The 23,849-nt window shown below is 46.0% G+C and overlaps 1 protein-coding gene across 1 annotated transcript in view; it reads left to right on the top strand.

Annotated features, from left to right (window-relative positions):
• The window catches only part of DTNB (dystrobrevin beta), a gene marked incomplete at both ends in the record, with an annotated part of 203,282 nt that overhangs the window by 134,068 nt on the left and 45,365 nt on the right, over window positions 1–23,849 (top strand). Inside the window, one exon of the mRNA XM_080711332.1 lies at window positions 20,774–20,863. Within this exon, the coding sequence (XP_080567458.1) occupies window positions 20,774–20,863 (90 nt within the window). The remainder of the gene's footprint in view (window positions 1–20,773; window positions 20,864–23,849) is intronic.

Raw genomic sequence — 23,849 nt, 5'->3', positions numbered from 1 at the left:
TTTTAGGAGTACCATCTGTTAAGCAGGGATCGCCTGGCCTGAGCTCTTCTCTTCCTGGTTTTGTCCGTCAGAACCCCCCCCCCAGTACGTGAGGCCACGTGACAAGATGCGTGACATTCTGTGACCCCGCTGAGTGTAGCTCCTGGGGGTTGCTAGAGGGAGTGCATCTCTCTGACAGTATTTATTGCTTGAGAACCCTGGCAGAGGGGCCTGGAGCCCTAACACCACAGCCACCTGACTGGAGAACTGACCTCAGGCTCCCGCAGTGTGCCTCAGGCCTGATTATAAGTGGCCAGCTGCGATATCAGTCCCCAAATGACACCTGCCACTCTCCAAAGCTACTTCAGACAGTACAGTACAGCCTGGATTAAGGCTTTCTTTTAAAGCCAGCCCTCAGCTAGCACTGTGTTCTGGATGGAATTAGCCCATCTCTTGCAGCTGTTTGTCAGACTACCCAGGGGCTAGCAGTAGCCCAAAGGCAGCCAAAGTGCAAATCAAAAAGGAAGGTCGGGCTCTGAGGCATCAGGAGGCAGTTATTGGAGCAGAGATACAAAGTGCCCGGTGCCCGCTCAGGCCTCAGGATCTTAGGAGATTTCACTTATATCCAGCACAAGATACAGTCTACCACGCAAGCATTAATTGAATAGTTCATTGAATCAGCTTTTCGTGTCTAGTAATTAAATAGTATAAATATCACATCCTCGAGGGCTCATGAGTTTTCCTTCTTTGCTCTGAGTATAGTCAGACTTGTGTCTCCGGAGTCTGTAAAAGGGGCCCAGCACAGCTTCCAGCCTCTCAGCCTGACACTGAGGAGGTAGGACTCCTCAAGGGGGCCCATACTGCTCTCCAGAAATGTGTGGTTTCACTTAGAACACAGCATAGGAGATGAGAAGGTAGTTCAGCAATAGAGCACTTGCCTACATGTGCAAGATCCTAGGTTTAAACCTCAACATAGCAACAAGAACAGAAAAAAGTTAAAACAGAATTCAGTATAATACAGGAAAATGTTAAGCATTCCAGTTTCTACATTCTTAAATAGGCAGTGCAAGCCAGGTTTGGGGGCACAGGCTTATAATCCCAGTACGTGGGAGGCCGAGACAGGAGAATCACGGTTCCACCAGCCTCGGCTACTTAGGCCCTCTGAAACTTAGTGAGACCTTGTTTCAAAACAAAAAAAAAAAAAAATAGGGCTGGAGGTGTAACTCAGAGGTAGAATGTCTCTGGGTTCAATCTCCAGCACACGCGCGCACACGCGCGCACATACACACACAATAAGTGGTTTTATGATGGGGAACAGTGGTAAACAGTTCATCAAGTTATCTACAGAATGGAGCAGGGTGATAAGAATTTCAGTCTGCTGGCATTTTAGACTGAGAACAACAGAGATTGTAGGGAAATTGAGAAAGGAAGTAAAATGAAATTGGTGCAACCAGAAACTATCCATATATGGACCTTTGACCACTCATCCTCTTTCTGCCTGTGAAGTAAGAGAAAAAAAGGTTTGGTTGAAAAGCAAGAATTAATAAAAGTTTCAGGAAGCAACCAGCTGATTTGAATTCTTCATGAAAATTTCTCCAAGTCAATACAGGAATGATTTTTTTCTATACTCTTTTTTTTTAAGACAGAAAGGCAGTATAATTGAAAATTAACACATAATTGTGTGGAGTGGCAGGGTCCTCGTGTTGGCAAGTTCCCAAAGCCCGCCTGGGCCCGGGCAGGCTGCCAATGTTCAGCCACTTCTGGGTTGGGATTAGATTCCACTTCCATTTGAGCGTTTAAGTAAACTTCTCACCAGTTCTAACTCAGATTAATACAAACAGAAAACTTGAATATTTCCAAGCCCATAGTTTAAAAGAAAGCTTGACAACTTGAAGCTGACGGAGCATCGGGTGGGCCCCCTCAGAGCAGAACCAGAGGGGCGCTTTGGGAGGAAGGCCGCTCGGGACAGCCCTGTTCACAGTGGGGCAGCTCTGGAGATGTTGGGCGTCAGGATATGGTCCTTGTTCCTTCCTTGCTTTGGTCATACTCAGGAGGAAGATTTGGGCAGGAAGATGGTGTGGTTATGTTGAGTTAGAGGTGCCTGTGGGATAATAGCACAAGTTCTTGTTACTCAGATTTTTCTGGCTTCCTCAGATTCATACCAGCCAAGGGTACACAGATACTTAGATCCAACGCATGCACGCACACACACTCACGTGCTTTCTCGTTACCCACCTCCAGCACACCTTCTGTCATTGTACACATTCTCTGTTGCTAATATGCACATAAACACATACAGGCTTTTTTATACTGTTTTTCTTATGCTTCAGAGGCTTTTTGTTTGTTTTTTTGTTTTGTTTTGTTTTTATGGTACTGGGGGTGCAACCCAGGGACTTTTCTACCTCCGGGCTACACTCCCAGACCTATCTTATACTTTATTTGGAAACAGGGTCTCACTAAGTTGCTGAGAGCCTCACTCAGTAGCTGAGGCTGGCTTTGAACCTGCGTGATCCTCCTGTCTCAGCCTCCCAAGCGCGGGGATTACAAGTGTGTGCCACCACGCCCGGCTTGCTTTGGAGGCTTTTAATTGCTCTTTTTCCTTATCTCCTCCTAAGAAGTCACTACTTCTTCTCAGTGGTGGTGGTGGTAGCCTCAGCTCGTGCATATCAGGCAGATTCCCATTGCACTGCTGAATCCCCCGTGTGACCCAGCTTAGTCCTGCTGTGAGTAACCAGGCTCACTACTTTTAATATCAGACCGTCAGAACATTCCAGCTCCCTTCAGCCAGTGAAGCAGATCCGTGATGTGCCCAGCACCTGCTTTCTCGCAGATCTCATGCTCCCCCCGCAGCCCCCAGTTCAGCTGTTTCCTTGCAACCAGGTTGTTCTGAAACACAGCCTGATGGTGCTCTGTCTTGACTAAAGCGTCTCAGCAGCTCTCCTTTTCTCTAGCACCCCGTAAGAGCAGCCCGTGCCAGCCACACCGCCATGGTGCGTGCCAACCGGTGCGGCGGCCACGAGCCACGCGAGGCTGCGGAGCCCCTGGAATGTGTCTAATGTGACCGAGGAAATGAGTGTTCACCTTCATCTCATTGGAATCCAGCGGAATTCAGAGGGCTGCATGTGGCTGGCGTGATGCGGAAAGCTGGGGGACGAGGGATTTTATTTGGTAAAGGTGTTTGATGCATTTAGTGCTGGGAAAGAGGCCATTTGGTGAATCTGAAGCTCTCCTCACCTCGCCATTTCACCACTGAAGGCGAGTGGTGCTGACCAAGCCCAGAGAGCCCAGGTGCCCCTCCAGAGGCTGGCTGGACAGGAGACCCCACGAGAGCCTGCGGGTGAGTGGGCCTCCGTGCCTCCCGCAGCTTCTCCCTGGACGTGTCCTTTCTTCTCTTCAGCTTGGAAGAGGCAGTGAGCTTTGGAGCACGTCTCCCCCGCTCCATCTCCTTGTCTGTAGGTTGGAGTCCTTTGAGGAGACAGAATCCAGGCAGGTAATGCTCTTATATCCTGAAGATCTCCCTCTTCCGCGCTAACGCCCGGACATTTGTTTTGGTGACAGAGGAAAAAAGAAGCCTGATTTGTTCCCAGGGTTATTTACGGCCAGGCGTGGTGGCGCACGCTTGTCATCCCAGCATTCGGGCGGCTGAGACTGGAGGATCGCGGTTCGAGGAGCCTCAGCTACTTAGTGAGGTCCTCCGCAACTTAGTGAGACCCAGTTTCAAAAATAAAGAATAAAAAATAGGGCAGGGGGTGTAGCTCAGAGGTAGAATACCCGTGGGTTCTATCCCCAGTACTACAAAAGAAGAAAAAAAGAAAGAATTATTTATGGTACACCACAGGATGACCCGTTAAGGAAGGCTGCCATTTCCTGCCAGAGGGTCACAGGCATTTGGAAGCCAGTCCCTGTGTTTACTGTGTGTTAGTCAGTGCGCTCACACAGGCCGCTCTGTTGCTTTAACAGGACACGCCTTGACGCACTTTGACATGTAAAGGTGTTGTCCTCGAGAGCGCTCCACCCTGTGACGAGCCTCCAGAGCTCGTCCCTCCCCGCGCACACATCCAGGGCCTCTTCCTGTGGTCACTGAGTATCCTGGGTGTTCAGATTCTAACTAGACTCTTTCTGATGTCTTCTCATTCCTTTGGTAGACTCCACCACAAACTTCCCCCAACATAATAAAAGTACTAGCATGTCTCCAAATCCTGGAGGTTTTAGAGCCAGAGAATTATCTTCTGATTTGCCACTGGAATCCATTGGCTTTGCACACTGAAAGGTGGAGGACACTGGAAAGCTCTTTGCGTGTGTCACACGTGTTTCTAACAGGGCTTCCCGAGGTTTCTCCTTGAGGCGTTTCAGTCCGTTTGACCAGATGATCTCTCTCCTCCTACCCTTACCTCCTAGCAGATGAAAAAGGAAGCACCTAGACTGAATGCTGGACTGGGGGGCCTGGGCTCTTTGTTAGGCCCGAAGCTCCGTGTGTTGCTAACGTGTGGCCCTTCCTTCCTTGGTCGAGGGTCTTGGGCTCTTTTACGAGCCCCCGTAGCTCCGCGTCCTGGGATGCTGGTCCTCAGCGCTCTGTCTCGGGTCATCTTGGACTACCTTTGAGTAACCTCACATCTCATCTCCAACCCAGTCAGTCTCCTGAATTCCAGAGCCATTTATCACCCCCTACCTGGCCTTCCCACAGACACCTAACACTCAGCACGTGCACACCTGACGTGCTGTCTTTCCCTCGCACCCAGGCCCCGCCCCGCCTCACCTGCCAAGCGCTGGCACCATCCGCCTCTTGCCAGAGCCGCGACTTGGGAATCTTCCCAGATCCTCTTTCCTCCGCTCCCACCGCAGCCAATCACTACAGCACTTTTTTTTCCATTTTTATTGATTTATCATTTACATAAAACAAAATTCACCAATTAAGTGTACAATTTGATGACTTCACAAAAATTTTTGTTTTGGTGGTGGTTCTGGGGGTGGAACCCAGAGGCTTTCTACCTCCGGGCTATACTCCCAGACCTATTTTCTATTTTATTTGGAAGCAGGGTCTCACTAAGTTGCTGAGAGCCTCACTGAGTAGCTGAGGCTGGCTTCGAACCTGCGTGATCCTCCTGTCTCAGCCTCCCAAGCGCGGGGATTACCAGCGTGCGCCACCACGCCCGGCTTGACAAATGTTTATGACTCACTGATTCACTGCTGCTTTTTGCCTCTGAATTTCTCTTCACCCCACCATTCCCTTCTGTGCTCTAGTACAGGCCAGCAAGAGCCACCCAGCAGCCCTTCGATACTGAGCTTCTTGCCTTCCCTTTAGTCTGCTTTCTATATTCAGAGTCATCCTTCAAAAGCACGAATCAGATCATGACAGTCCCCTGCTTAAAGCTCAGGAGCATCGCATGGTATCTGAGAGAAATGCTAGTTTTGTTGTTGTCGCTGTTGTATTTTTGTTTTGGCTTGAATATTTTTCTTTTGTTTTGTTTTGGTATGTGTGTAGTACTAGGGGATTGAACCCAGGGTGTCCTACTGCTGACCTATGCCCCAGACTTTTCTATTTTTTATTTTGAGTTGAGACAAGTCCAAGATGTGAAGGCTGACCTTGGACTTGCAGTCTCCCTGCCCGGCCTCCCAAGTTCCTGGAATTACAGGCATGCGCCAGCACACCTTGCAGAATGCTAGTTCTTTAATATGGATTGTCAGATCTTTTATAATTGTCAGCCTGAGCCCCACCTCCCCTTCCAACTTGTTCTCTTCCAGCGTCAGCTGTGCTAGAGCCCTTTTAGCACCCAACATGGACCGCGAGTCCTCCACCCAGGCTCCTGCACATGCTCTTTCTTTGCGGGGACCGTTCCATCCATAGTCCCCACTCACACCTGCTCACCTTCTAAGCTCTAACTTCAGCGTCATTCTCCAAGGGAGGACTTTCCTGACTTCCTAGATGAAGCAGTCTTCTTTTGGTGGCATCTTCAAAAGGCCCTTTCATAACATACCACCCTGACAAACTCTTGATCAGTGTCAGTGTCCTCTACGAGACTGTGTGTGCCAAGAGATGGAACCACATTTGTCAGTTTATCTCTGTTGTTTCAGCAACCAGTCAAGGTTCTGGCATGTAGTAGATCCCTGACCTTGGAAAATTCAGTACAACTAGATACTATATGGCTGCTCTCTGAGACAGTTCGGTTTTCCCTCCCAGGCAGAATTCTAACCATGACCTCAGTGAACATCTGCATTTACAGTTTATCCTTACAGGGTAATTCGTTATCCTGGTCTCTGACCTCCTAGGTAAATGCTTTAGAGATTATACCTGTTTTCTAAAATAACCACATTAGATACTATATCATCAACCAAGAATAAAAGAATACCATCCTGAGCTCCAAAGACAGGAACTGTGGTTACAGGCAGTGGGGCCATGTTCACACCAGGAGCTGCTTGGCTTTGTGTTGACCTTTGACTCAGCTGCCCATTCCGGCCTATTTCCTAAACTTTGGCTTTGTCGATCTCACTTTGACCTCTGATTAAACCACCAAGGCCAGTTACTTGCCAAGCTTCGAAATTCCTGTTCTGGGGCCATGGTCCTCTGTCATTTTGTAGGCCTTGGCCTGCTACACCAAATCAAACACCTGAGATCCACGTGGCCATGTTGACATCTACGAGTCTGGTGAGAACAATGCAAGCCAGCATATTGCAACCAGGAGTGGTCCTGTTAGAGGCGGTGTTTGCCAGGAAGAAAGGTGTGCTAAACCAGAGCTTCTCTTCCCTGGGTTATGCCCATGGGAAGAGCACAGCGATCGTCATTAGCTCCTCACCAATATCACAGTGACTCTCTAGGGCCACCTAAAATTCAGCTCAGGCACAGAAGACCTTCACAACTCATTTGGAATCAGAGTGGCCTTGTTAGTGTGGCGTTCAGCCTCTTTAGTTCCTAACATTGACCCAAATTCAGGAATATAAGAAAAATTCAGCACTCTGCTTAGACATTGGTATGATGCGCAGGTATGATTCTGATTCTGGCTTTGAATACTCTTGAGCCATTACACGGTCTGTACAGGGCAGGAATTGTCGAACTGCAGCCTCTTTTTTGTAAACAAAGTTTTATTGAAACACAGCCATGTCTCTTCGTGTACATATGTTCACAGCCACTTTCCCTACAATGGCAGTTGAGTAATTACAACAAAAATGCTATGGCCAACAAAGCCCAGAATGTTTACTATCTAGATGCTTGAGGAAACTAGCATTTCGGTGTTCTTGGGCTGAGGATAAGGATGTTAAAGAGATGAGATGTGGCTCTGAAGACACGCTTCCTTAGTAGACTCAGAATTTCACAGCCCGTAAATGGTGCTTTAGAAATGAGCATGTTGGCCGGGCGTGGTGGCGCACGCTTGTAATCCCAGCATTCGAGAGGCTGAGACCAGAGGATCGCGGTTCGCGGACAGCCTCGGCTACTTAGTGAGGCCCTCTGCAACTCAGTGAGACCCGGTTTCAAAATAAAGAATAAAAAATAGGGCTGGGGGTGTAGCTCAGAGGTTAAGTGCCCCTGGGTTCCAATTCCAGACCCGCAAAAAAAAAAAAAAAAAGAAAGAAAGAAATGAGCATGTTGTGGTTCATTATTGAACTCAACATAGAAAATAATTAAATCCAATTACAGCAGGTTTAGTAGACCTTTATATGTGTTTCATTTGTAGCTTCTCCTTCTGGTTATTATAGTAGGAAAAACCAGAAGTACATGTTTTGGCTTCTCTGAAATTTAGACCATCAACTATGGCATCGAGTCTATCAGCTCTTCAGCACGCCCATGAGCCTGGTATTGGGAAAGATCAGTGCGGCCAGTGAGTTCCTGAGAAGCTCAGGAGTGTAGCAGGATAGACACTCTGATTCAGAGAGCAGCTGGTAATCAGTAACTGGGAGAAGACAGTATCAGTAGATAATTGTCCTACTAAGCTCCACCCTACATTAAAGGTCATTGTGATGATGCTTTGGTCTTCTTCAGAGGTCAGTTCCTAAATGGGTAACACTCTGAAACAAAGGTTGTTAGAATTATTCTCACTGAACAGAAAGAGTTGGAAACCATTATCATCTTCAATTCTTTAATAGCACTACTTTGTGATAATCCCCAAATTCTATAGTTTTACTTATGTTACAAATGTAAAAATTGAGATACCATCAGGAAATCTCATCTTTACCTATCAATTCAGTCCAAACCTCTGCCTCAAATAGCACATCACCCAAGTGTAGATCAACTCCCTGTTACAACCATCAATTACTAGTGTACTCCCGAACTGACAGCTGCCCAGCCCAGGGCTTCCTGCCTGGGCCACTCACACTCAGGAGACCTGCTCTCTGGGCCACCACTACATGTTTGTTCCTACCGCTACTGTCAACTCCATTTTCACCTTCTAGAGAAGAAAACTTAGTACGGCATGAGGAGCATGGGCTCAAAGTCAAATAGGCCGGGGCTCCACGGTCCTCCCTTGTCACCCACCTGTTGTGTGAACTCCCTGTGTCCCTCTGTAGAGGTAGTTAATTATCTTTTCTTTAGAAATAATTTATTAATTCAACAAATATTAGGTGTGCACCTAAATGTACCAGGTATTATCCTAGGACATGGTGATTTATCATGTAGCTTCCATTATAGTGGAGAAGAGAAAAATAATAATTGATTAATATAATAAAGAGAAGTGATAAGTACTATGCAGAAAAATCGATCACAAACAGGGTAGAGAGCTTAGATTTTAGGTTGGAGGGTCAGGGAAGGACCCTGAAGAGGTAACGTTTGATCAGGAAGCGAATGTTGTGAGGAAAAGAAAGCCACGCAGAATCGAGGGAGGGAAGTTGCAAGAAGAGAAGGAATGCAGGTCCCCTTGTGGGCATGAGCCTGGTGTTGTCCTGGGGTGTAAAGGCCGGCGTGGCTGAGGCTCAGGGGTCAGAGGGATCAGCAGGAGGGAGCTAGTTAAGAGAGGTGGTTAGGGGCCAACTCATGTAGGGGATATGATTTTTAAAAGATTAATAAACTTTATTTTGCAATAGTTTCAGATTTAAAGAAAAGTTGTCAAGATAGTACAAGTCACCACCTGTTCTTCGCTCTGTTTCCTCTAATACTGACAGCTTAACGTTGCCTTGGTGTAAAGCACGGCCAAGAACCGACGTCGGGACCTCACCATTAAGCACAGCTCCAGACCTTAGTCACATTGCACTAGTTTGTCTACTAACGTCTTTTTTTCTGTCCCAGAACAGCACATCGCATTTAGTTATCGTGTCACCTTGGCCGTATCCTCCAACCCACGATGGTTTCTTAGTTTTTCTTTGCTTTTTTGTCCTCGGCAGTTTTGAAGAGTGCTGGCCAGACATTTTGTAGAAGGCCTTTCATGGTTTTCTCATGGGTAGATGGGGGTGGGTTCAGGGAAGACCACTTCAGAGGTGAAGTGCCCTTCTCAGAAGGACTCGTCCCTGGGAATCTTAGCCTTGCTCCCCTGCCCAAGGTCTCTTCACTCTTTTCTTGCTCTATTCTTTGGAAGCAAGTCACTAAGCACAGTCCACACGCTTGGGGAGTAGAGGACGGAAAGTTCATCTTTACCCCCTGGAGGGGGTAATACCCACATCCTCTATATGTCTCCCATCCATTTCTTTATTCAGTCTTTTGTATTAGTTTGGATTCAGATATTTATTTTTACTTTGGATTATATCTGATACTACATTACTTTATTACTGAAATTGTTCCAACTCTGGCCACCAGAACCTCCCTCAGCTTGGGCCCTGTGTCCCTTTCATATACCTTCTTCATTTTGTTTTTTGAGCACTACCTTATTTTCTGGGATTATAACGTGCTCTAAGTTTTTGTATATTCTCTGCCCTAACCCTGATTATTTTTATTGGAGAATGGCATTAGAAATCAATATCTGATCCCAGTACTTGGAGCTGAGATAGGAGGATCACAGATTCAAAGTCAGCCTTAGCAACTCAGCAAGACCCTGTTTCAAAATAAAAAAATAAGAAGGGCTAGGAGTATAGCTCAGAGGTAGAACGCCTTTGGGTTTAATCCCTAGAACAACAACAAAAAAAAGAAATCAGCATCTGTCTACATACAAGTCTAACATCATCTATCTATTGGTGCGTGTGTCTGCATCAAGCTACACCTGAATTAAACTTAGGTTTCTGGCCATAATCCAGTATCACATGGTCCCCCATAGTCATTCTCCTGGCTGTGTGTGACTTCCCTCTCTAGTAGTGAGAAGCCCGACTCTTGCCAACCAATAGCCATGACCTATTTGCTCATTCCTACTACCATGTGTAGCACTTTAAAAATTATTAGTCCAGAACCTTATATTTTGTGTGGTGCTGGAGACTGAACCAAGGGATGTTCTAAGTTCAAGCTACAGCCCCCACCTTATTTTATGTTTTATTTTGAAATAGGGTCTTGCTTGGTTGCTGAGAGTTGAGGATGTCCTTGAACCTATGATCTTCTTGTCTCAGCCTCCTAAGTACTCAGATTACAGGCATGCACTGTGCACCATCTTGCCTTGCTGATTTATTTCTTCCTTCCTTCCTTTCTTTCTTTCTTTCCTTCTTTCTTTTTTTTTTTTTTTTTTTTTGTGGTATTGGGGATGAAACCTCTGAGCGACACCCTCAGCCCTATGTTTTATTCTTTATTTTGAAACAGGGTCTCACAGAGTTGCAAAGGGCCTAAGTAGCTGAGGCTGGCCGCAAATGGCAATCCTCCTGTCTCAGCCTCCCAAAAGCTGGGATTACAAGCATGTGGATTACAAGCATGTGCCACCACCCCTGGCTTATTTCTTAAACAGGTTGATTGAGATGTCATTCACGCACTGTATAATTTATCTGCTCAAAGTGTATAATTCAGTGGTTTTAGTACATGCAGTTGAATAACCAGCACCTCAACCAATTTTAGAACAATTTTCATCAACCCAATGCTGGTTTATTATAGAAGATCACTCTATGCAGAGTAAAAAGTCAGCTCTGGAGGAAAAGAATGGTAGAGGAAAGACTAGCCAAGAGACTGTTAGAGGGAGCACAGTGGCGCATACCCCTAATCCCAGCTCTGTGGGAGGCTGAGGGAGGAGGAGCGGAGTGAGAACTTGTCTCAAAACAAAATAAAAAGGGCTGGGGATAAGGCTCAGTGGTAGAGCATTTGCTTAGCAGGCATGAGGTCCTGGGTTCAATCCCTAGCACTGTGAAAAAAAACAGGCTGTTGGCATCATCTAAGTGAAGCATGGCTACGGCACCAGTGAGGTGGGGAGAAGATTAGAGCCACAGGACGTGCTGATGAACCGGACGTGGGTGGCAGGTAAAGAGAACCAAGAGGTCTCGTGTTGGGCTTCATGGCTGGGGGATGTGACGTCCTTTACGTAAACTGGTCAGTCTGCAGAAAGGAGGTGAGGAAGTTGAATAGGAGAACCAAAAGTCCTGTTTTGATGTTAGATTGGAGATCCATCAAATACAGAATTCTGGAGCCAGGGAGAGGTCAGGGCTGAACATGTAGAACTGGGAGGCCCTGTGTCAAAATAAAGGTATTACAATTTATCTTTCTTGTAAAATTATTCTAAGAGTAGGCCATATATATATATATATATATATATAGTCTGATAGCTGAGCATGGTGGCACATGCTGGTAATCTCAGTGCTTAGGAGGTGGGGACAGGAGAATCACAGGTTCAAAGCCAGCCTCAGCAATTTAGTGAGGCCCTGTTTTCAAGTTAAAAATAAAATAGGCCTTGGAGGTAGAATGTCCCTGAGTTCTATCCCCAGCAACACACACACACACACACACACACACAATCTGATAGATCTCAGGTATCGTATTGCTAATGACTACTGTAGTATGTATGCTAGATGTTTTATTGATAGAACTTTACCCAATTCTCCTAATACCCTATTAAGTAAATAGAAATGAGGTAGACTTTAAGTTGTTATTCTTATTTTACGGAGGAGGGAACTAAGGGGAAATGGTTATTGTCCAGGTTCACACAGTGACTAAGTATCAGGATGTGGTTGAAGCCCAAGGCCCATGCCCTCGACTGCTGCACTCTGCAGCCTCCAACATGGTGAAGAATTCACCCCGCAGGGCGGGGCGCACACCAGCCCTCCACTCCTCCCTCCGTCACTACTTGTCCCCACATGTGCCTGTCGCCACTGGAAACCACAAGGCATGGTCACCTTCTAGAGCACATGCAAGCTTGTTACGGATGCAAATTCCCAAGCCCTGTTCCCAGTCTAACTCAGGCCAGGGGAGCTATGGAGGAGGTAGTCTGGGAAGTGTATTATCAGAAACAGCTTTAGACCCCACCAGTCCCTCAGGCCTCATGCCCAGCAGGTGCCTGGAGGGAGGAGTGCCTGGATCCACCTGGCCACAGCCCCTCCGCCTCCCTCCTCCCGCCCAGGGCTCACTCCCCAGACTTTCTGCTGATCTCCCTGACTAGATAAAATTCTGTTAGGGTAAAATAAGTGTTATGATGCTAGGGAGAGGAAGACGTTCCTGTCGCCATAACACCCTGATCCTGCAGTGTCATATTTATTGTGTGGCCGTGTGTTTTTCTACTAAGCACTTAGCACCAGGAGGGCAGCAGCCCGCCTGGGTCAGCACCATGGTGTCCCCATCTCTGTCTGCTGCCCCTTAGAGTCCCCATACATCGTTTAAAATGCCCAGTTTCCATCAGAACTGTTGTATATTTAGGCATGAAAATTATCTACTTTTATGGATCGAATTGACATTTGAAATATTAAAAATAGAATAATTATTGTTTTTATAGGAAAATATATTCTGAATTGTAAACAACTGACATTGCTTTAGAAAAATCAGTTTCTAAAACAAACCTATTTATAAGTTGGCAGTTGTATGTTTTTATTTTTATCAAAAAAGAAAGGAGTTTAGCCGGGCATGGTGGCGCACGCTTGTAATACCCCTCCCCCCAACTTGGGAGGCAGAGACAGGAGGATCGCGCAGGTTCGAAGCCAGATGCGCTGGCTTAAGAGACCCTGTTTCCAAAAATAAAATAGGTCTGGGAGTGTAGCCCAGAGGTAGAAGGGCTTCCAGGAACCCCAGTACCACCAAAGAAAGAAAGAAAGAAAGAAAGAAAGAAAGAAAGAAAGAAAGAAAGAAAGAAAGAAAGAAAGAAGTTTAAATTGAAAAAATAAGTCTGGAAAAACAGACACAACTGTGTATGTGAGTAGACCATCACACCACCCTATCCCCAAACAGAATTATCACAAAATTCATGGGCACTTGCTATCCTTAGCTATTACAGGCAACTGAAATGGCTTTCATTTTGATCTAGATCCTTAATTATCTGGCAAATAACACTAGTTATGAACAGCAGACTTCCTATAAACCTAACACGAAGCTTAGTAGATTGTTGCAACTCTATTTCACTGAGAAAGAAGCAATCAGAAAGAAAACTCCCGGAGGCCTGCCTCGCCTCCCCTCGCCTGCCCCTTCCCCAGCACAGGCCGGCTCTCCAAAGGCTCATGGCCGACTGGATCATTGTCACGGCTAACAATGTCTGATAAAACAGTTGTCCTTTCTGTTTCCTCTGTTATCATTTTACCCCACCTCAACTATATCTCTCCTGTCAACCTACAAATTTCTCCTTTAAAAAAGTCTTGCCTGAGCCAGGCGTGGTGGCGCACGCTTGTAATCCCATGCTTGGGAGGCAAACACAGGAGGATCACGCTGGTTCAGAGCCAGCCGCGCTGGCTTAAGAGACCCTGTTTCCAAATTTTAAAAAAATATATATAAAATAGGTCTGGGAGTGTAGCCCGGAAGTAGAAGGGCTTCCAGGAACCCCAGTGCCACCAAAAAAAAGTCTTGCCTGGGCCTCAGTTTCCCCTCCAGCTGCCTCTATCTCTCCTTCCCATTTCAGATGAAATTCTTGAAAGTGACCTGTAGTGTCCTCTGTTTCTGCTCTGTCATCCATTTGGAACACCCCCCAGTCAGACCTTGACTTCCTGTTACTCTGCCAGGACTCTGCTGTCGGAGCCCCATGGCTTCCACGGCACTAAGTCTTCCTTGCACGCCGAGTGGCATTTGGCGCAGACCATCCTCCCATTTTCTTGAGACGCTTTCCCACCTGGTCTCTCCTCCTCCTTCCATCCTGCACGGGCTCCTTTGCTACCATTTCACACCTCTGAACTTCAGATGGTAGTTAGTTCACCATGCCGCCGGCCTGCAGCACGTACCCACTCACCCCGCTGTCTCGTCTACCTGCAGACCGGAATGCTTTCTGCATACTGGTAACTTCCAAACTCATTTTTTTGGCTCAGAGCTTTCTTTCCTGGGGCTTTGACTTCATGTATCTGCTCCTAAGCAGTACTTGTACGTGGATGTTTAATATGCTATCTCACAATTTTCATGTTCCAGAGGGAGTTCTTAGTCTTCTGCAGCCAAACCTGCTCCTCCTGTTTTCTTCCCCGTCTCAGTTAATGGCAATTTTATTCTTTAATGCTCAGTAAAAATCTTGATTCATTCTTTTAGACCCATCTAAACTGATTCTTAGATCTCTTCAATTAGATCTCTTAGTAGACTATTAAAAAACAAAACTTGTCCTGTTCACGAGCCGACCGTTCCTTACCTCTTCTGTTCTTTCTATTTTCTAGTGTCCCTGCCTCTCCTCTGAGATGTTATAGTAATCTTCTAATTAGCTGCTCCTTCCTCTGTTCTCTGCAGTCTACTTCCCAGAGAGTAGATTATCCTAATAAAATATAAAGCATATCATTCCTCACTTCTTTTTTGGTGGTCCTGGGGTTCCTGGAAACTCTTCTACCTCCGGGCTACACTCCCAGGCCTATTTTATACTTTTGTATTTGGAAACAGGGTCTCCTAAGCCAGTACAGCTGGCTTTGAACCTGCGCGATCCTCCTGTCTCCGCCTCCCAAGCGCAGGGATGACAAGCGTGCGCCACCATGCCCGGCCTCCTCACTTCTTTTCAAAACCTCCCAGTCACCTCTTATATCTGAGTAATCTCTAAAGTTCTTTTAGTGACCTACAGAGTTAAGTAGTAGTTCTTCTCACTCTGTCTGCCATGGAGATGCAGATATGTTTCATTCATTTCCACTTTAAGAGCGGCTGATATATTTACAAAGGTAATGTATTACTAGAGGGCGGGCTCCTACTCTTGTTGTGGTGAAGTAACTGGCATCAGATTGGCACTCCCACTACTAACTACAACTGGTCTGAGCATACGAAGCAGTTATTTTCAGAAAGTAGGTGCTAGGTGGTGTGGGCTGATCCCTGAGGAGGAGAAGGGAGCAGCCCTGATTGCTCTGGCATCCTGCCTTGAGGCATTTGCCCAAACTCCAGTGCTGGATGTGCAGAGCAAGGCTATCTTCTGCAAAAAGGAGATAGAAATCCAACTTCAGGGAGACTGAAGCTTCCCAGCAGAACACCAGAGAGGAGGAAGAGCTCCATAAATCTGCAGAGGGGTCTCCCCGAGTCTTGTGAGAAGGAAGCTGTATTTGCATACAGGGAGACTTCACTAGACCTGGCAAGGACACTCTCTAGGAAAGAACAAATCATGGGGACTTGAAAGTTGAACAGTTAAACTTTTGAGTTCCAACCAGCCAGAGTAAAGAGACATCATTGAAAGCTTTGGACTTTCAATGAAGACCCCCAGGAAAGCCACACCTTAGGAGCAGCATGAAAATTAGGAGCAGGTTGCTTTAGACCTGTGCTAATGAAACTTAAACTTCAAGAGTCTCAATCTGATTCACAATTAAATTAACTGACTGCCAGTTTCTTTAGTAGAAGACGAGAAATCAAAAAAGTTAACAATATAAATTCATCATTTTATCATCCAACTCACCACTCCCCAGACACAGCACTGGACCGGAATTTTTATACCCATGACCTCTATCTTGTTTGCGTAATTCTGACGTGGTGAATGTCCCTGTAAGGTACCTCCCCTTATCCTGTGAGGTACCTCCCCCAGCAAGGTGTGGCAAAGTGTCTCCTTTCATGAAGGTGTCGACCCCTCCTACCATCTTAGCTGGCTTAGCATGTGATCTGTCTTTAGATAGAGAAAGGCCTAGTTCTGCTCTCCTAAGATCTGTCTTTAGATGGAGAAAGGCCTAGTTCTCTCCTAATGACTTGTTAATTACTTTTAGCTATGTTAATTTACATTGGAATAGCTGCCTGCTTTTAGGCAGAAACCAAGTCCTTGCACAGATTTGCCCCTCACCCAATTTTTTTTTTTTCTTTTGGTGGTACTGGGTTCCTGGAAGCCCTTCTACCTCCAGGCTACACTCCCAGTCTTATTTTTTATTTTTGGAAACAGGGTCTCTTAAGCCAGCGCGGCTGGCTTCGAACCTGCGCGATCCTCCTGTCTCCGCCTCCCAAGCTTGGGGATTACAAGTGTGCACCACCTGTAATCCTGGCTTCCTCACCCAATTTTTGAAATATATTAATAATCATAGCTTTCTCAAATCTTCCTAGGCCATTCCCAAGCCGGGCGTGGTGGTGCACACTTGTAATCCCAGCATTCGGGAGGCTGAGACCGGAGGATTGTGGTTCACGGACAGCCTCAGCTACTTAGGTCCTCTGCAACTTAGACCCTGTTTCAAATTAAAGAATAAAAAATTGGGCAGGGGGTATAGCTTGGAGGTCAAATGCCTCTGGGTTCCATCCCCAAACCTTAAAAAAAAAAAAAAAAAAAAAAACTTCAGATGTGGTAAAAACCTATAAAGCTACAGATACAAAAAAAAGTTCAACAAATTACAAGCAAGATAAGTAGAGAGAAAACTATATCAAGACACATCAGAATCAATTTGCAGAAAACCAGAGAGAAAGAGAATATACTAAAAGCAGCTAGAGAAAAAAAACACATTACATACAGAATAACAAATATGAGAATATTGATGACCTCACTAAAAACACCGCACGTCAGGGCAAAGTGGGAGAGCACCTTGCAAGTATTAAAATAATTCATTTATTTTTCTTCTTTCTAAAATACATAAATTTAGCCAGACGCGGTGGTGCACACTTATAATCTCAGTACTTAGGAGGCTAAGACAGGAGGATCTAAGGTTCAAGGCCAGCCTCAACAATTTAGTGAGGCCCTTCACAACTTAGTGAGACCCTGTTTCAAAATAAAAATAAAATAGGGCTGGGTTTATAGCTCACAGGTACAATGCTTCTGGGTTCAATCACCAGTACCAAATAAAAAGCAAATTCCCTAGCTCTAGCCACTGAAAAAGTTTTTACAAACAGAGACATAGAAATAACCTGTACCCTAATACTCTTTCCCACTAAAGGAAACCACTAGTTTGGGGAGGAGTGGTTAGTTTCAAGTCTCAAGCAGGCTATATACAGGACAAAATAAAGCATCTTTTTTTTTTTTTTTTTTTTTTTTTTTTTTTTGGTGGTACTGGGGGTGGAACCCAGAGGCTTTCTACCTCTGGGCTACACTCCCAGACCCATTTTATATTTTATTTGGAAACAGGGCCTCACTAAGTTGCTGAGAGCCTCACTAAGTTGCTGAGGCTGGCTTCGAACCTGTGTGATCCTCCTGTCTTAGCCTCCCAAGTGCGGGGATTACAAGCGTGCGCCACCACGCCCGGCTATCTTATTATTTTTAAAAATGAAGAAGCTAATAAGGTATATGTATGTGTTAAAGAACACAGAAGCTTCCATACAGCGTCCTCCGCTGGCCAAGGGCTGGACAATGAGCATCAGAAAGATGATGGAGCCGGGCGTGGGTGTGTGCGCAGCCCCAGCCACTTGGGAGGTTCAGGCCAGAGCGTCACCTGAGCCCACAGATTTGAGACCAGCCTGGGCAACATAGGGAGACCCCCATCTTAAAGTCCATGGAAAGAGTGAAATGGAATGAAACTCTTCAGATACATAAAAATATGAGTTCATAACAATAATAAGAAGATTGATGGATAACCATCGGAGGTTATGGTGGCACCAGCTCACTGCTCTAAATTTTGTTAAATAATGAAAAATGTCAGCCTTTGTTTTGACTTTCTTGATATCAAGATAAAATAGAGGAACAATTGCAGAAAGGATGATAAAATTAGGAAAATTAACATTCTACAACCCCTAACCAAATAATGACTTTAGGTTAAAATCATCAATAAATGCTAAAACCACTAGGTAGAAAATTAAAAGATATAATAAAGATATATGACCAATCACGTCCAAAGCCACTAATTAGCATCTATAGTCCACCCTGTTCTGTGCTTCCTTTTTTATTTATAAGTATAAAATATTACCAAAACAGATTCTTGCCACTTTTCAAAATAAAACAAGAGCAAAAACTTTAATCAGTTATCTAGATCTAACAACGGGGGTAGAGAAAGGAGCTAAATGACACCTCACAACCAATCTAGAAGGCAGAAGTTCTCCATGATGACCTGGCTTCCACAGACACGCATCATGAATGGATAGGATTAGAAAGAGAAATGTGTCAGTTACATAGAAACACAAGCCGATCAGCCAATTGCAAAGCAGGACCTTGTTTGGACCTTGATTTTAACTGGAAAGGAACATTATTTAGGATTTGAAGGAATTTTCAGATGTTCAGGGATATTAAAACACTTTGGTCAAAAAAAATTTTTTTTTTTCTGTACTGGCGATGGAACCCAGGGGCATTCTACCTCTGAGCAACACCCCCAGCCCTATTTTTTATTCTTGTTTTGTTTGTGTTTGGTACTGGGGGTGGAACCCAGGGGCTTTTCTACCTCTGGGCTACACTCCCAGACCTATTTTTTTATATTTTATTTGGAAACAGGGTCTCACTAAGCTGCTGAGAGCCTCACTAAGTAGCTGAGGCTGGCTTCGAACCCGTGCGATCCTCCCACTCAGCCTCCCGAATGCCACCACGCCCAACCTTGGTTAAAATTTTTAAGCACAATAATGATATTGAAAACATGTAAAATGTTTCCTCTGTGTGACAGATATACAGGCTTAAGGGTTCCCAGTTGAAATACTTTCTCAGGACTTGTATCCACCTTTAACTGCATAAAAAATTGAAGGAGTTGATTGAACAAGATTGATGAAATGTTGATACTTGTTCAAGTTTGGTGATGAGTACACAAAGGCAATAATAATTAGATCATTCTCTGTGTTTTGTGCAAGTTTTAACTATATATATATATATATATATATATATATATATATATATATATATATATATTTTTTTTTTTTTTTTTGGTGGTACTGGGGTTCCTGGAAGCCCTTCTAGGATACACTCCCACAGGCTACACTCCCAGACTTATTTTTTAACTTTTTTATGTGCAAACAGGGTCTCTTAAGCCAGCGAGGCTGGCTCCGAACCAGCGCAATCCTCCTGTCTCCGCCTCCCAAGCGCGGGGATTACAAGCGTGCGCCACCACGCCCAGCTTATATATTTTTTAAAATTTTAAATTATAGCCGGGCGTGGTGGCGCACGCTTGTAATCCCCGCGCTTGGGAGGCGGAGACAGGAGGATCGCGCAGGTTCGAAGCCAGCCGCGCTGGCGCTGGCCTAAGAGACCCTGTTTCAAAAATATAAAAAAAAATAGGTCTGGGAGTGTAACCCGGAGGTAGAAGGGCTTCCAGGAACCCCAGTACCACCAAAAAAAAAAAAAAAAAAAAAAAATTTTAAATTATAGAATGTTGCTGGGCGTGGTGCACGCTTGTAATCCCCGCGCTTGGGAGGCGGAGACAGGAGGATAGCGCAGGTTCAAAGCCAGCCTCGCTGGCTTAAGAGACCCTGTTTCCAAATAAAATATAAAAAATAGGTCTGGGAGTGTAGTCCAGAGTTAGAAGGGTTTCATCCCCAGTACCACAAAAAAAAAAAAAGAAAAAAAAAGCCAGGCGTGGTGGTGCATGCTTGTAATCCCCGCGCTTGGGAGGCGGCGACAGGAGGATTGCGCAGGTTTGAAGCCAGCCATGCTGGCTTAAGAGACCCTGTTTCCAAATAAAAAAGTATAAAGTAGGTGTCTGGGTTTAAAAAATAGTATAAAATAAGTTTCAAGTATAAAATGAGTGATACTCTCAGCAATTTAGCGAGACACGGTTTCCAAATAAAATATAAAATAGGTCTGGGAGTATAGCCTGGAGGTAGAAGGCCCCTGGGTTCCACCCCCAGTACCACCAAAAAAAAATTATATATATATATATATATATATATATATATATATATATATGCATATATATTTGCTTAAAAACCTTTCATATATCTATGAGAGCTTTACAATGCTGTCTTATAATTGGATATAATTCTAATGAGTTTGATTAAAGTACCAATTTTATGAGAGAAAATAGACTGATGCAAAAGGCAGTATCTTGATAGATAGAAATAAAAATATTTAACTGCCAGGGATGGTGGTTCCTGCTCATCATCCCAGCATTCGGGAGGCTGAGACCAGAGGATCGCGGTTCGTGGACAGCCTCAGCTATTTAGTGAGGCTCTCTGCAGCTCAGTGAGACCCTGTTTCAAAACTAATGAGAATAAAAAATAGGGCTGGGGGTGTAGTTTGGAGGTGCAATGTCCCTGGGTTCCATCTCCAGTACCATAAAAAAAAAAATTAGCCAGTAGTGACCGGCAACACTGAAAATTCGTGAGTGTGGACAAGCTGCAAAGCATTACATTAGGGGGTCACTTAGTTGCCTTTAGTAGGTCCACCCTAAAGACCACTCGAGTTCAAAGGATGAGTGGGGTGGAGTCCCAGGGGTCTAGCACCGTGTCCCATTACGCATCGTGGCTTTTGGTTATCTTGACTTATGTTTTTATGTTTCTACTTTTGCGTTGGCTCGTTTTAATCCATGTTCATCTCTCCCTCTGTGTCATGCTCGCTGTCCTTGCCCGCATCGTTCCCAGGTTACAGTGTAGCCAGGACGCGTCCAGCCCCTTGGCCGACGAGCATGCGCTGATAGCCTCCTATGTGGCCCGCCTGCAGCACTGCGCACGGTCAGTGGTAGCCGGCAGCACCAGGCGGGTGGCCAGGGCTGAGCGGAGGGAGAAGCTTGTGTGTCAGGCTGTCCTGGGGCAGCTGCCAGCGACGACGGCAGAGCTCAGATGATTGCTGAAGCCTCGGCTTCCACGCCGGAGATGCCCTGCCGAGCCCGGCACTTACGTAAACGTAGAAAGCCTCCCGCACCCCTCCACCGAGGGGTTGGTCATTTCCAATTATAACTGAAAGGTGTGCACATCTCTGGGACATCTCCAGCCTGAAAGACATAATGTTCACGGAGGGTTCTGTGCATCCACTTCCTGCTGTTCTTACGTCAATAATGAAATCTCTCAGCTGACATTCCACGTTTAGGGCTAATCAACCCACAGCAGATACCTCACCGTGTCTAGTTTGAGGATTTCAGCACCATCGCCCTGCTGAGCATGGTGGCGCACACCCGTCATCCCAGTATTTGGGAGGCCGAGACAGGAGGACCACAGGTTCAAGGACAGCCTCAGCAAGTAGTAAGACTCTCATCAACCTAGCAAGACCTTGTTTCAAAATAAAAATAAAATTGGGCTGGGGAGGTAGTTTGGAGTTAGAATGCCACGGGTCAGTGCCCAGAACTACACACACACACACACACACAATACTGCCACCCTGTTCCATCTCTACCATGTCTGATCTGTCAGCAGAAATCCCCCGTGGTTGGTTTTAAACCACGGGTTTTCAACAGTGGCACTGGGTCGTCGTCTCCTAAGGGCCTTTTGCAAACCTCCTCATGTTATAATAACTGTATGTGTTCCAGAAGCCCACGTCCTTTACCCTCAAAACTACTATGGCAGTGTTCACTGTTACGCTGGGTACATGATGCTCCCTCGTGGGCTGGGAAGGAGACACATTTGATAATTAAAAGAGTTACTACTGACCACGTGCCGTGACATTCAGGGAGACCCAGGCCTCCTGCCCACTCCAGCCCATGCCTCCACCACTCCTCAAGGAGGGCGCCCGGTGAAGTTCAGACCATCGAAAGCTGTCCTTCCCACCACACAGCAGCAAAGGGAGCCGTGGTGCCAACTTGTGACCCTCAGCTGCTGCTCTGAGGCGTCTATTCTTAGAGCGGAAGCCAAATGTTTAAACTACGGTGGCATATACCTATAATCCCAGGTTACATATACCTATAATCCCAGTGCTTGGGAGGCTGAGACAGGAGACGTGGGGGTTCAAGGCTGGCCTCAGTAACTCAGCAAGACCCTGTTTCAAAAATAAAAATTTTAAAAAACCTGCCATGGTTAAAAAAAAAAAAAAATAGCAACAGGATGAAGGCAGAGACTGCTACCTCGTGTCTGAGCCCACCAAGGTTTGTGGTAGGCTTAGCCAGGATGCTCAAGTCCCGAGGCTTAGGACCTGGCTCCTGAGCAAGCACCAGTGGCCTGGCTGGCCATGATCAGCAGGTCAGCGTGTGGCTTCTTCATCCACAGTCCAAGGAACTGAGCCCACACGTCCTTGAGGAAGTCAGAAGTTTCCTGGCTGGCTCACTTTGGAAACGCAAGACTGCTCACACAGAAGAATAAGGAGCCTTCCTAATTGCCCTCAAATAGTTTTCTTTGACCTTAACGCCTCTTGTTAACACAAGGGTCTAGTTTCTGGTTAGAAAGCACGGCCAGTTACAGCAGCCGCGTCATCCACACTGTGTGTAAATGACAAGCAGCGCGGGCTGTCCTGGAGCAGAACATGCTGGAAAAAAAGCTCCAAACGAGGAGCCCGTGGGTGCCCTGCCGAGCCCCCCTCTGGTGGCACCCACTTGCCTTGTTAAGCATTCCTTTTTGTTGTTTCTTATTGAAGAGATGTAGTCAGGAGGACCGCAGGTTCATGACCAGCTTCAGCTACTTAGTGAGGCCCTCCACCACTTAGTGAGACCTGTTTCCAAATAAAGAAATAAAAATAGACTCCAGTGGTCAGTCATCAGTGCACTATTATTCTAAAGCTTCTGCTTGTCTGAAGCAAAGAGAATGCTGGAGCCACCGTCCACGTTAACCTAGGACTGCCCTGCCAGGGGTAAACAGCAGTGGACAGAAAGTGCTGAATTAAAGGAGCTGGTTATAAGCCGGGCATGGTGGCGCACGCTTGTAATCCCCGCTCTTGGGAGGCGGAGACAGGAGGATCGCGCAGGTTCGAAGCCAGCCGTGCTGGCTTAGGAGACCCTGTTTCCAAAAAATAAAAAATAGGTCTGGGAGTGTAGCCCGGAGGTAGAAGGGCTTCCAGGAACCCCAGTACCACCAAAAAAAAAAAAATAAAAAATAAAAAAAAAGAAGCTGGTTATAAACACAGAGCTAGCCACTACTCCAGAACACTCACGGAGATGCCACGTCGTCTAACATCCCATCCGAGTGAGTCTTTAAATTTTTAGACTAAACTGGGCACGCTGGTGCACATCTGTAATCCTAGCTACCTGGGAGGCCGAGGCAGGTAGATTGCACATTCAAGCCCCACCCGGGCAACATAGCAAGACCCCATCTGGGAAGGAGGGAGGGAGGGAGGACCGATGCACTCTACGATGGGGCCAGCTATAGAACAAGCCTGGTACAATAAGAGAAGGCAGCATTAAAAGGTGAAGTTTGTTACTTTGGAATCGTCTCCATCTTTACAAGACCTCTGGCCCACCCTCCCCCCCAGGACCCCCCGCTTTTGCTCAGCTAGTACTAAGAATACTTTGCTCAGCCCTTTTCTTTTTCATGACGGTGTAGTTTTCCCTTGGCCTTTTTGAGTTCAAGATCTAGGTCTAAAAAGTCACGAGATTTTCCAAACATCTGCTTAGAAGCCCCCGTCTCAGACCTTGTGGGGGCCCCATCTTTTCTCAGCCCTTTATCCAAGAAGCAGCGCCCTGGGATGGCGAGGGCTGGCCGCGGAGGAGGGTCGGCCCCACAGCCACTCCACCTCGAGCCCCCTTTTGACGAGGAGCCGTCGGTGCCTTCATGTCTTCTGTCTCTGCTCTTCTTATTC

The sequence above is a fragment of the Muscardinus avellanarius genome (assembly GCF_963383645.1).
Source record: "Muscardinus avellanarius genome assembly, chromosome: 15".
Taxonomy (NCBI): domain Eukaryota; kingdom Metazoa; phylum Chordata; class Mammalia; order Rodentia; family Gliridae; genus Muscardinus; species Muscardinus avellanarius.
Note: the sequence above shows the minus strand (reverse complement) of the source record. Positions and strands in the feature narration are given on the sequence as shown.